Source organism: Mesoplodon densirostris, chromosome 12 (assembly GCF_025265405.1).
Source record: "Mesoplodon densirostris isolate mMesDen1 chromosome 12, mMesDen1 primary haplotype, whole genome shotgun sequence".
Lineage (NCBI taxonomy): Eukaryota > Metazoa > Chordata > Mammalia > Artiodactyla > Ziphiidae > Mesoplodon > Mesoplodon densirostris.
In genome coordinates, this window is record NC_082672.1 from 81457898 (window position 1) to 81471238 (window position 13341).

Below are 13341 nucleotides of genomic sequence, written 5' to 3' on the forward strand. Positions count from 1 at the left end.
AGGGAGTATCCGCCACGGGAACGGAGGGGCCGGAGAAGCCCTCTTGGAGTGACGCCCCCGACACGTCCTGATTACGCATTCGAAGCTAAAGGCTGCTCGACCCCGGGACTCCTCCGTCTCCTCCGCGCGCCCTTCCGCCCCCGCTGTTCCCCCTTCCCCGGCGCGCAGGTCGAGGGCCGCCGGGCGCCCCGTCCGCCGCCGCCGCCTCCTCGAAAGCGGCCGGCGCGCATGAGGCCGCGGCCCCCGCCGGCGGCGCCCCCCTCGCGGTGCCCGCGGTGATGCCATGCCCCGCCAGCACGCGGGCGGAGAGGAGGGCGGCGCCGCCGGGCTCTGGGTGAGGAGCGGTGCGGCGGCGGCGGCGGGCTGGGGGCGCGCGGGCTGCGGCATGAAGGATGTGGAGTCGGGCCGGGCCAGGGCGCTGCTGAACTCGGCGGCCGCCGGGGGCGACGGGCTGCTGCTGCTGGGCACCCGCGCGGCCGCGCTGGGCGGCGGCGGCGGCGGCCTGCGGGAGAGCCGGCGGGGCAAGCAGGGCGCCCGGATGAGCCTGCTGGGGAAGCCGCTCTCCTACAGCAGCGGCCAGAGCTGCCGGCGTAACGTCAAGTACCGGCGGCTGCAGAACTACCTGTACAACGTGCTGGAGAGACCCCGCGGCTGGGCGTTCGTCTACCACGCTTTCGTGTGAGTACCCGCGCCCCCCGCACGCCCCCCGCCACCGCAGCGGCGGGGGCCCTCTTGCCTGGCCCCCCGGACGCCCGGCGTAGACGCCCTGGCCGGGCGCGCGCGTGCACACACACACGCGCACACACGCGCACACACGCGCACACACACGCGCACACACACTCGCGTGCGCACACGTGGTGGCTTTTATTTCTTTGCACGTGTTTAGGGTCTTCCTCCTAGAGCCTGCCAGCTCCCTGAGCCCCACCTCTCCCGCCTCTGCGGACGGAGCCTGCCCGTCGGCGCCCCCGCTGGGCCACCCGGCCGCTCTGGGCGCCCGGGGGTAGAGCTGGGCAGGCGCGGGACCCCGGCTGCGCGGATAATTGGGAGCGATTAGGTCCCGAGATACGTCCGCTCCAACCGTGGGGGGCGCCCGGGAGCTGGGCAAGGCTCAGGGAGGCTGAGCGCCCGCGTGAGGCTCGGGAGAGTGTGTTGGAAAGGTTAGGAGGTGATGGCGGGGTAGAGGCGGCGGGGAGAGGAGAGACTCAGGCCCGGGTCCTGGTCCCCGGAGCGGGGCTGGGGGGGCTGCCGCTCGCGGCGGGGGGTGGGGGGCCAGCAGCTAGGTTTCCAGCGCTCCCGGAAACACGCCTTGCAGCTACCTCAACCGCCACTAACGGAAAGTCTGTCAGTGCACGTAGTCCTTCCTGCCACAGTGGTGGCCGAGGCCCGGAGGAGGCGAGCAGGGCCGGGCGAGGGGATGCTCGCTCGGGCATAGTAGCTGAGGCTGGCCGGGAGCCCGGCGCGCAGGGGCGCGGGCCGAGGTGCAGGGCCGGCGTGCCGCCCGGGACGGGATCAGGCAGTGGGAGAAGCAGGCAGTGGGTGAAGCAGGCTGTGGTGGCTTGGAGTCAGAGCGTGTGTTAAGGCTTCATCATCTAACAGAGGATGCTTAATGAGAAAATGATTGGAAGCAAATGTTTATTTTTCCCTTAGGCATTTAAAATCTTTCAGTGCGTTTGAAGTTTACTACTATTTTTCCCACAATGACCATTCATTCAGTCTCCTGTTAGAGTTAGATTTATGTGGACATTTTAAGGTAGTTTTTATGCCATTACGCCATCATCTTTTCTTCTTCTTTTTCTTCTCTTTTTAGTTCCCCTTTTTTGCTTCTTTATGTTAAAATGAAATATAAAGACAGCAGCCGTTGGAGGCCAGTAGAGAAAGTTTAAGGCACTCACTGACAGGTTCTTTGTTTCCTAGTAAAAAAGATTTGCAACACGTGAATTAGATGTCTTTTAGAAATGAGGCATGTCATCCAAACATAGCCCTCACCTGGGATGGAGGTTGGGCATGACTCCAGAAACATTTTTTGAAATAACATGGATGAAGTGGCTGGTTTGGTAAATAGGTGAGCCTGGAATTTGACCACATAGTAGTCAGGAAATTGGTGGAGTCTACAATCTGTGTGACTCTGGTGTCTGGAAAATTTTACAGCCCCAGATTGATGTGAACTTGTAGCATGAGGTGGAATATTCCAGCCAACTTTCCATCTTACAGTGTACACAAGGAGGACGTTGTGTAGCATCATTATTACATCAAAAGGTATAATGTGTGTAAGATTCACGTTGCCTTAGATGTGGTTATTGCAGTAAATGCTAGACTTAGAGAAGCACTACTGGTACTTTTCATGTTCATGCCCTCTGAGTTGATATATAATGAATCCAATTACCTAATGAGCCTGAACAATTATTTTGACCTGTCAGGATCCACTAAAACATTTAGCAATATGATCTGTGCTCAGTTTGGCAGCAAAATATATACTGTATGGAAATTGGGTTTTTGTTTTTCGTTTTTTTACACAAGAGTTTGCTCAGAACATTCATAGCTTTGACTTTACAATACGATGCTATTTAGCAGATTTAATTTTTGGTAATTTATGTATTGTATATTCAGAAAGGGTGAGAGACAACTTTGGTTGGTGCTCAATGCTTTGTATCTCCTAAGTGCTGCTCTTGAACATGAATGAGGACTTCTTGTAATGCAACGTTCTCTTTTCAATATGTTGGGGTCTAAAAGGGTTTTCTGGCCTTACAGAATCTTAAATTTTTGACAAATCATTTTTGGAGAGGTTCAAGTTCGAATAATTCTCTACTCACCAGGCTTTATTGGTCAATCATTGCCTTCAGTGGTAGATACAAAATAAATTATGTACTTGTCATTGCCACCTGCTGCTGTGAAGTTTTGCGTTACTGATTTCTACAGCCTGAAATTGTAATGCTTGAGCGATCGGGGAGGGGTGCTAGACCCACAATAGCACAAAGACAGAAGCATCTGCACAACTACAGCTGATGTAGTAGTGGGGGACAGGCCATCTTTGGCAATTTGTACTTATGATTTTAAATAAGCTTTAGAGTAGGTGGATTTCACACGTTAAATTAATAAAAGAAAGTTACTTTGAGCTGTAAGTCTAACAAGACCATTAATAATAAAGGAAGTTATAAGAAAACCATTTCTAAAGCAGTGTAACTAACTAATTCCTTGCCAGCCTGGGAATCCCCAAATCTTACTTTAATAACAGGTTTTGTAGCACATTAAGGCTCTTGCCAAGAACAAGTGCACTGTGATTAATGAGGTACTTCAGGGATGGATTTATTTGGTCGACCCATGTTTCCTTGCCAAGAAGCAAGAAAAGTATGTTTATAGTTATGTTTCAGGTGATGAAACATTTCTGTTAAATATGCAAAAACCATGATTATAATGGTATTTTAATGGTATACAATGTGGTTTCAAGTGTTTATGTCCCAACCCACTGATGAGATGGCTGGCGAGAACAAGAGATGGCCTGCTGCAAATCCTTTCTTCCAATCTTTATAAATCGGTGGAAATTAGGAGAGCCTGTTCTCTTACTGTTCTTTAGGATGTTTCCTGGTTTCCTGTTTTCAGCTGTCCTTTAGTTTAATGGAGGAGCTATTCAAATATGAGGTGACATACTTCTTTGAGCATTGTTTGTCCATTTTTAATCCCTCATCTTTTTTGGGAAAAGTTTAGAGTAAACGGTGGTAATAGAAAAACACACGATGGGCTCCATATATACATTTGCGCTGACGGAACAAATATGTTTCTGAGAAACAGCAAAGGCAACAGTGTGGCAGACACATGTAACTCGCCACTTTGTCCAGTGCATCTTTGCCAGGCATAATGCCATGGATCAGAATGTAAATATATTTTAAACTAGAAGAAATCCTCCAGTCATCCAAGCTAGGAGCCCGGCAGGCATCCTTGATGTCTTCATTTTTCTCAGACTCGCTCCCACCGTCCACCCAAATGATCATTGAAGTCTGTGTGTTCACTCTATAAATATTTTTCAAATCCATTCCCTTCTCTCCTTTGCTACTGCTACCCTCCCTCTCTGTTTCTCCATACATCCCCACCGGATTATTTATAATGGTCTCCGGCTTCTGTTCTCAGCCTTCCAGCTCTTTGCTCTGACACCACCATGTTTTTCCTAAAATGCACATCTTATCATATCCCTTTGCCTCTCATCTTTCCATGACTCTCTACCATCTACTCATCTGTTCACTCATCCATCCATCAGCAAACATTGAGTGTTCACGTGTGCTAATTCCCAAATTCATAAGGCGAAGGCCTCCACCCTCAAGAAGGGAAAAGACTCCAGCAGAGGATGAGTGCAAGCCAGTGAACAGGAGTGAAACGCTGCTGTTACAGAGGTGAGTACAGAGTCATGTGGGAAGAGAGGAAGTGGGCCTGAGAGCACAAAGGTCAGCACAGGCTTTCGAGAGGAAGAGAGGTACGAGCTGAGTTTTGACCAATGACTAAGTTTGCAAGTGTAAGAGCAAGGAGGGATGAGCAATCTTGATGGAGAAGATAGCTTAGGTAACGACGTGGCACTGGAATCAACATGGTGATTCTGGGCACCAGTGGGTATCTGCAGGATGAGCATGACCTCAGGAAAAGAGGGTAGAGCCAAAGGCACACGTGCCTGACCTTGGGCGGCTTCAGACGCCGGCCGTGGAATCTAGTCTTTATCCTGTAGCTGGCAGTGGTCAATGAATGGTGATAATCAGAGGGTTGATGTCATCAGACGCGTATTTTGGGAAGATGTGTCTTTCCTTCATTCGGTAAATGGATTGAAGGGTGCCAGATGGGACCAGGGTGGCCTGTGAGGAGATGACAGCAACTGTCCGAGTTTTCCACTCATTCTCGTATTCTTTTATCATAAATTCGTGTCACGATGTCTGTCGACTGTCTCCTTTGTGCCATGGACTGTTCTGGAAAGGTGAGAGATGATTACCTGAGGAGGCAGTAACCGTAGGGACGAGACGGAGGGATTTAATCAGAGAGCAGTTATGTAGGTACCAGGCAGATTGTTTTCACCAGTCCCACGTGTGGTGTGAGAAAGATGACCCTGAGCTGGGTGATCTGGGGAACGGAAGTACCATTCACTAACCTATGGGACAAAAGGCGAGGGACATGCTTTCAGGGAATATAATGAGTTCCGACTTGCATTTGTTGAGTTTGAAACGTTTGTCAGACGTTTAGGGAGAGATCGTAAGTGGTAAACACACAATAGTGAACCAGGTACGCATGGTCTCTCTCCATCGGGTCGTGGATCAGCAGGCAGAACCATTTCTGTCGCAAAGAGAGCAAAAATAAATAAAATATATTTCAAAGAATGACTGCCTTTACAAATCTAGAGCAAAATCTAGATGTCTCGATTAGATATTCAGATTTAGAAGCTGCCAGCAGTTTTGTGCCGGTGAAAGCAATGAGTGGGACAAGTGAGTTAGCCCAGAGGTGCAGGGCGGGACGAGGACGTGGCGGAGGACGGAGTGGGGACGGCACCAGCCAGCAGGGCATCGAGCTCTGGAAGAGATCACAGAAGGACCTGGGAAACCTCGGCAGTGACTACAATGCCACAGGGGAAAGCCAGGAGGCCTTCTCTTTATGAAAGCGAAGGCAGGAAGGCGTGTGCAGGAAGGAGCTGCAGTGGGCATTTCCTGTGCTGCAGAAAGAACTAGAAGAGGTGTGTTAGGATTTCATTGGTTGGTGACGAAGGAGGTTCCCTGGTGGCCTTTGCCGAAGCAGCAGCAGTGGGATGGTGTCATGACTGGGATTTAAGTGGGTTGAGGATGGCTGAGAGCTGGGACGGTGGGACAGGAGTGTAGATTAACTCCAGATTCCTTGGACCAGCTCAAAAGACCCCTCGTGATGTAGCCTCTGCCATCTTTCCTGTCTCATCTCTAATATACTCCTGAGCCCCAGCCTTGCTGAGCCCCCCCCCCATCCTGTATCTGACACCGGACACAGTATTTGCTCATGCTCTTCTCTGGGGCTTTTCCCACCCCTTGCATTCTGGCTGCACAACTCCTACTGTTTCTTCAAAACACAATTCAAGGATCGCCTCCTCTTGGGCACATCTCCCACTGCCAGGATAATTTAGGTGCCTCTCCTGTCAGCTTCCATGGGCCCCCGGGAATGACATTACCCTGGTGCTTGCCCCGCCTTGCGGTTCTTGTGAGCCACTTGGTCTGTCTCTCCCACGGGAGGGTAAACTTCCTGTACAGAAAATCTCCTATTTATCTCTGAATCCCAAGCACCTAGCAAGGTGCCCTGTATGGAGTAGACCCTCCGTACATGCCTGCTTCATGAGTAGGTAAATCATTTCCCTTGGAAACCTTCCATACAGGAGTTGCAGAGTGAAGCAAAGCTGAAGGAATTACCAGGTGTTTTTGATTTGCTTAGAAGTAAGATACTGATGATTCATTTAGAAGAGGAAGGTATGGGTCCAGAAGCAGGAGATCTTTGCTTTGCTTCCAACTTGCCCACTAATTCGCTTTGTGACCTGGAATAAGTTACTTCCCCCTCCTGGGTCTCCAAATCTCATCTGTGAAACGGGCACAGAGGTGTTTGTGATGTAGCCACGGTGATGGAGGCTACTGAGGAGGGTCTGAAATGTAATCGGAAGGGGAAGAAGTATTTGTAATTAGTGACCTGATCTCTTAATCCTTTCCCTTCCTCCGCCCCGAGCTGCAGGTCCTCTTCCTGATTGTTCGCGTTAACTCCAAACTCCGGGGGGGGGGGGGCGGCAGTGGGCCACACATTAGCCAAGGGGGTCTTTCTAAGGAGTTAAACAGAGCACAGCACTCCCCTGTTGGACGGAGGATCTGCTGATCGCCATCTCTACCCAGCTTCTTAAGGGCAGGGGCTGTCGTCTGGTTCTCTGCTGTATCACCAGCACCCAGCCCAGGGTCTGGCACGTAGAAGATGCTCCATGCTTGCAAACTGATTCACGCCCCTCATCCCCCAAAATACACTGCTGGTTTCCTGGTGGAAGATGGAATGTGACCCTCTTGGCCATTCCCTGTGTCAGGACTCAAACAGATGTGATGAACAACCTTATTATTTACATATATATTCTGTTCAGTGCTAAATCTCTGTCTATAGAAAGTGATGTTTGCATTTTATTTTCACTCCTGCATTCCTTAAAACCCAATGATTTCCCTTAAAGACAGAGAGGCCTTCTACAAGTTATACTGCTTTTTGCCCTGCTAATCTAGGAACATAAAATCCTCTATATAAAATGCTCAAATCAATCTGTTTTCAGAAATTGAAACAATGCTGTAATATTTGTGGATCGTATTCCAATTAGAAATGTTGAAAGTGTTAAAATCTTAGCACTGGGAACATTACGGCCTAAGAGAAATGAAACATAAGAAAAAAATATTTCAAAGTGGCATGAAGTCTTGATACAAGAACCACTAAAACAAGGAAGGTAGCCAGCAGTCTTTTGATAATAGCTTGCGAAGAGGAGGTGCCAGTTTTAATTTTTAATTGCAAATGGCTATTTTGGCAACTGAGAACGCCAGCAGAGTGAGTTTTCGCCCAGCCCACTGCTGTGAAAGTGCTTGAAATGGCCCAATTGCTGGGCCACCATAGCTTCTAGTTGTGTTTAACGACAGGTACATGTTTTCACTTCAATTTCCTTTTCCTTCAACCATTTCAAGGGTGCTATTTGAGGTTTTATTTGGTTTCAACCTGGTAGACAGATTGGTTACACAACTGCATTTTTTCATAATTTTTAAAATTCTTTGATGGCTCTCAGAGTCTTAGGTGATCCTTTTGATACTTTGTTATCAGTCTGTGGAAATAATGAGTTTCCGAAATGTTACTGAGGTTATCTATTTATAAACTGAAAAATACTTTGTGCTTTTTCCATTTTATATATCTGTATTTCTCTCTCTATATATATACACACACATGTATTCAGTCCTGTGAATACACACATGTATTCCATACATACTGTGTCCTAGCACAGAACTTGTTAGTGCAAATATTTATGTTTACCTTATTTTTGCTCCTCTAAAAGTAAATAAGACATTTGAATAGAATGCACTTGAGAATAAAAAGATCATATGGAGATTATATCATAACTTGAAAGATATTTAAATTTAACTGTGTATGAAGAAAACACTTGACAAACTTAGTCATAGTCTTCGTTGCTTCCATTTTTAGTACCTGGGAGGTAATTCTAGAAACTCAGTTCCATCTTCAGTCAGTGGCAGAATCATCCTTTATAATTATCATGTTATAATTTCTCTGTTTTTATTTTTAACAATCAATTCAGATGAATACTTGACAGTCATTGTGTGTACCACTGAATGTTCTAGGTGCTGGTGGTGCAAAATGGGGAACCATGGTGGACCATGACCTCAAGGAAAGGGCAATATGATTAGATTCGGATCCAGTTATCAACTTTACTGATTTTGTGACTATGAGCAAGTTGCTTCCAATACCATCAACTTAACCTGTAAAACAGGAACAATAATATTACATCAGTGTATTGCAATATTTTATGTGTATGTAATATATATGCATATAATCACAATGAGCACATGGTCATTATTGAAACAGGAGAGAAATACAGAGGCAAAGTGATGGAGGGAGGGATGGCTCTGTCAAGGTCTAGGATGCTCTCCTATAGGTGCTGGGCAGGTTTTGAATTTGGTGGGTTTAGGCAGCTGGTAATGTCCTTGAGTTTACATTGTAGATTGTCCAGTCTGCCAGCTCTAGGTATGATGGCTTAAAGGGGACAAACGAGGCGGGAGATCCATTTCAAAACTGTTGTTTCAACGGAGGCAAGAAATAATTAGGACTTGGACAGGGGGCAGTGGTAGCAAAGATGGAGAAGAAAATATGGCCCTGGTGGCGCAGTGGTTAAGAATCCGCCTGCCAATGCAGGGGACACGGGTTCGAGCCCTGGTCCAGGAAGATCGCACATGCCGCGGAGCAACTAAGCCCATGCGCCACAACTACTGAGCCTGCGCTCTGGAGCCCGCGAGCCACAACTACTGAAGCCCGGGCTCCTAGAGCCTGTGCTCCGCAACAAGAGAAGCCCGTGCACCACAACAAAGAGTAGCCCCCGCTCGCCACAACTAGAGGAAGCCCGTGTGCAGCAACGAAGACCCAGTGCAGCCAAAAATGAGTAAATTAAATAAATAAATAAATTTTTAAAAAAGGAAAATATGGTGATAGAGTTGCAATGTATTAGAGGGGTCAACGTGGAAGATGAAGAAGAAGGATGGATTTGCTGTTTCCCGGTTCCTGGTTTGGGTGGTGGGCTACGTAGTGGGGGCCGTTAAATGAGATTGAGAATACAGGGGGGACAGCAGGCTGCAGGGAACGTTGGGGTGATAGATGAGTTTAGTTTGAAGATGCTGAGCCTTCGGTGACTGTGGGCTCCTCGCTATATACGTCTGGCAGCTGTGGATGAAGATTTAAGAGACACGGAGGTACCGACAGTGCTTAAAATCACAAGGAGAGTGTGTAAAAGAGAGAGGATGGAAACCTGGAGAACGTAAGGGTGAGCAGAGAAAGGGGAATAAAATGGAGCAGACAGCGAGATGGAAGGAAACACTGGACAGAAGGATGGCCAGGAGGTCGTGGAAACCAAGGGTACTGAGAGAGTTTCAAGAAATAATCCACTATGAAATATAGGCTGTGGTTACCACTGGATCTGACGGCAGCACGGGAGGCGTCCGTGAAGGAAGCGCTTAGGGCAGAAGCCAGGATGCTGTTCGCTGGGAAATGAATCGGAAGTGAGGAGAGGAATCGGTGAGCGTGAGCCCTGTATTCAGTTAGCTTAGTGGGAATATTAACAAGGGAGACTGAACTCTAGCTTGAAGGAAACACAGGACTAAAGGGGAGAACAAGGGAGGGGAACTTGTAGGAAACAAGATTATTAACCATCCACGGTGGTCATTGTAACTATTGATTATATGCTGGACAGTGTTCTTAACGCCTTACACACATTCAGTCTTTTACTCTCAGAACAGCCCTAAGAGGTGCTATTTAGGATCATCATCTCCTGTGAACAGACCAGGATACTGAGGCAGGGTGAGGGTCAGTGACCTGACCATGGTCAGCCAGCCACCGAGTTAATGGCAGAACAGGACTTTGAACCAGGCAGGTTGGCTGGCAGCCCGTGTTCTTAACCATTGTCATCACCACTACTGTGGATGATGCCTGTGGGCCCAGGGCCCCTCCTATTACATGGATGGCATCATTTAAAAATGGCTTTGGAGGGTGGGGTGGGATGAATTGAGAGATTGGAATTGATGTATATACACTGTTGATACTATGTGTAAAATAGATAACTAATAAGAAACTACTGTACAGCACAGGGAACTACTCAGTGCTCTGTGGTGACCTAAATGGGAAGGAAATCCAAAAAAGAGGGGATATATGTGTATGTACAGCTGATTCACTTTGCTGTACAGCAGAAACTAACACAACATTGTAAAGCAACTGTACGCCAATAAAAATCAATTTAAAAACATAAAAATTTAAAAATGCTTTGGGGTGTGGTATAGCTCTTAGCAAAATAGCATATGCACAATAAATATTGTTGAAAAAAATGAATGATGGTTAAAACCCCTTATAACTTAGTATCAGAGAATTACATGTAACTTAACAGTATTAAGTATTATTAACAGTTTCTGTCTCCAAATTCTAACCAGCTCAAGTTTTAATTTTTCCATAAAGTTTCTCTTGATAGCTCTGGGTTATTTCCTTACTTTTATTTACCTCACATAGCTTTTATTATTTGGACCATGTATTTTAGCCCTTAATTACATTCTCGCATTGCTTTCTAATTGGATCATTTAAATAATTCTTCAAAAATAATTTGTGTCTAAAGAAACCAAAGCACCCTTTTTGTTTGTATCTCCTCTGGCATCAAGCCTAGATTTTTATCCTTTGTTTTTAATGAAAATTTACCTAGTTTATCGCTACCGGGGGACTATTTGAATGTTATAACTTTTTTTTTTTTCCAAACAGGGATTTCCTTAAGTTCTACTAGTTTAAATTGTGGAGCCACTTACATTGAGGACCCAAATTGCTATAATAACTTTGTGTGTGTGTGTGTGTGTGTGTGTGTGTGTGTGTGTGTGTGTGTGTGTGTGTGGTACGTGGGCCTCTCACTGCCGTGGCCTCTCCCGTCGTGGAGCACAGGCTCCGGATGCGCAGGCTCAGCGGCCATGGCTCACGGGCCCAGCCGCTCCGCGGCATGTGGGATGTTCCCGGACTGGGGCACGAACCCGTGTCCCCTGCATTGGCAGGCAGACTCTCAAACACTGCGCCACCAGGGAAGCCCCTATAATAACTTCTTAATAGCATTTCCTATAAACATTAAATTTTGAATTTATACTTTCACTGCAGAATGCCTAAGATTCATTTAAAATAGCAGCAGTTGCTTCATTTATGTTTCACAATGGCTGAATGTACCATAGAACCATTTGCTCCAAACTGATTTTACCGGATTTTCTTTCTTTAAACTAATAGAATACTCATGTTTTCTTCACACTAACATAAATATCTTCCATTTAGTCTCCATGCTTCCTTCTCCCCTCCCCCATCCACATTTTTTCCTGGATGTTTCTTCCTTTCTTTCTCTCATTTGTCCCATCATCTTTCCCCCTAATTAAACTATTCCCAGTTGGTTTTTTTTTTTTCCTTCCTCTCTGGGCATCTATATTTCTGAAATGAGTTTTCTCTTTCTTTCTTTCTACCAGGCTGTATAATTTGATTTCTCTTCCTCTTAAAGCTGTCTTCTCTTAATCAGGAGATGGGCTGACCCTGTAATTGCTTACAGGCTGCAGGAGTGTCCTGCATCAGCAGACCGGGACACCTAATGTACACATCGCTCTGCAGTGATTCACTGAGGCCTCCAGAAAGATACGGGGGTTAGGTTACTTTTCTAGGAGTTTTAGTTAGGCTCAGGTTTCTTAGGAAATAAGAGAGTGAAGCCTTACAATTTCTCTGAGGCTTTCTAATATCTACCTATTATTTCTGAAATCCGGGAGAACTCAGATATTCCGTGAATAACTTTTAAAGATCATACTTTCCATTTTGGAAGTTGACTACTGTATACAGCTGAGAAAGGAACTATTTTTATTCCTGATGGAATTATTGTAGGAAAAAGCACATTGAAGAAGTCAATATGTCTGTCACGTAGAGTTAAATAGCAGGTAACTTAAAATCATTCATCGCATGTCCATCAGTAGATGGATGGAGAAGATGTGTTACAAATAGACGATGGAGTATTCCTCAGCCATAAAAAAGAACGAAATCTTGCCAGTTGTGACAACAAGGATGGACCTTGAGGGCATTGTGTTGAGTGGAATAAGTCAGACAGAGAAAGACAAATACCACATGATCTCACTTATATGTGGAATCTAAAAAGCAAGACAAGTGAACAAACAAAACAAAATATAAACAGAGTTATAGATACAGAGAGCAAACTGGTGGTTGCCAGAGGGAGCAGGGGGTTGGGTAAAATAGATGAGGGGGGGTTAAAAGGGCACAAACCTTCAGTTATAAAATAAATAAGTCATAGGAATGTAATGTATGGGATAGAGAATATAGTCAATATATAGTCTATAACATGGTAATAATTCTGTCTGGTGACAGACGGTTACTAGACTTATCATGGTGCTCATTTCATAATGCATTTGATTGTCAAATCACCCTGCTGTACACCTGAAACTAACATAATATTGGATGTCAACTATACTTCCATAAAACAAATATTTATCATGTAGACTGTTTACAGTCGTTAGCAGTTTCCTTTCTCAGTGATCCAGGAAATAGTTCTATAATTTGGCAACAGAGAGCCGCAGTTCTCCTGTTTAATTGGAGGTTAAAGCATGGGCTCAAAATGCAAGTTGTCAGGGGAGTGCATAGGAGAGAGAAAACCACCTGTATTTTTTCCTAGTTGGAAATTTTTCCAAAGCATAGGCTTTGTGAAAGCTATTCCCACAATCTTTTATGGAATAGGTACCAAGTTTAGGGCTCCCTTTTCTCTGAACCTGTTTCCCCTCATACCTGAATGAATCTGGGACTAGATGGGATTGAGAATTTGGGTTCTTCTCCCATGTTTGGGTCATCGAATACATTTCTCAGCTTTCTGAGTTGTACAGTTAACACATAATTCTTCACTGTTTGTTCAATAACGTGACCTCATGCTATGTACAAGGACCTAAACTACACAAGAACTACAGAAACTGAATGGAAATAAGACACAGCCTATTCCTTCAAGGAATTTTTACTCCAGAAGGGTGTGAGTTTACTGTTTACTGAGCTACAAAAACCACCTCTCTGAGTTGACAG

General features: G+C 46.0%; 1 protein-coding gene across 1 annotated transcript in view; it reads left to right on the top strand.

Annotated features, from left to right (window-relative positions):
• The first annotated feature begins 283 nt into the window (after window positions 1-283).
• Window positions 284-13341, top strand: part of KCNQ5 (potassium voltage-gated channel subfamily Q member 5) — a 589895-nt gene continuing 576837 nt past the window's right edge. Inside the window, exon 1 of the mRNA XM_060114492.1 lies at window positions 284-678. Coding sequence (XP_059970475.1) covers window positions 284-678 — 395 coding nt within the window. The remainder of the gene's footprint in view (window positions 679-13341) is intronic.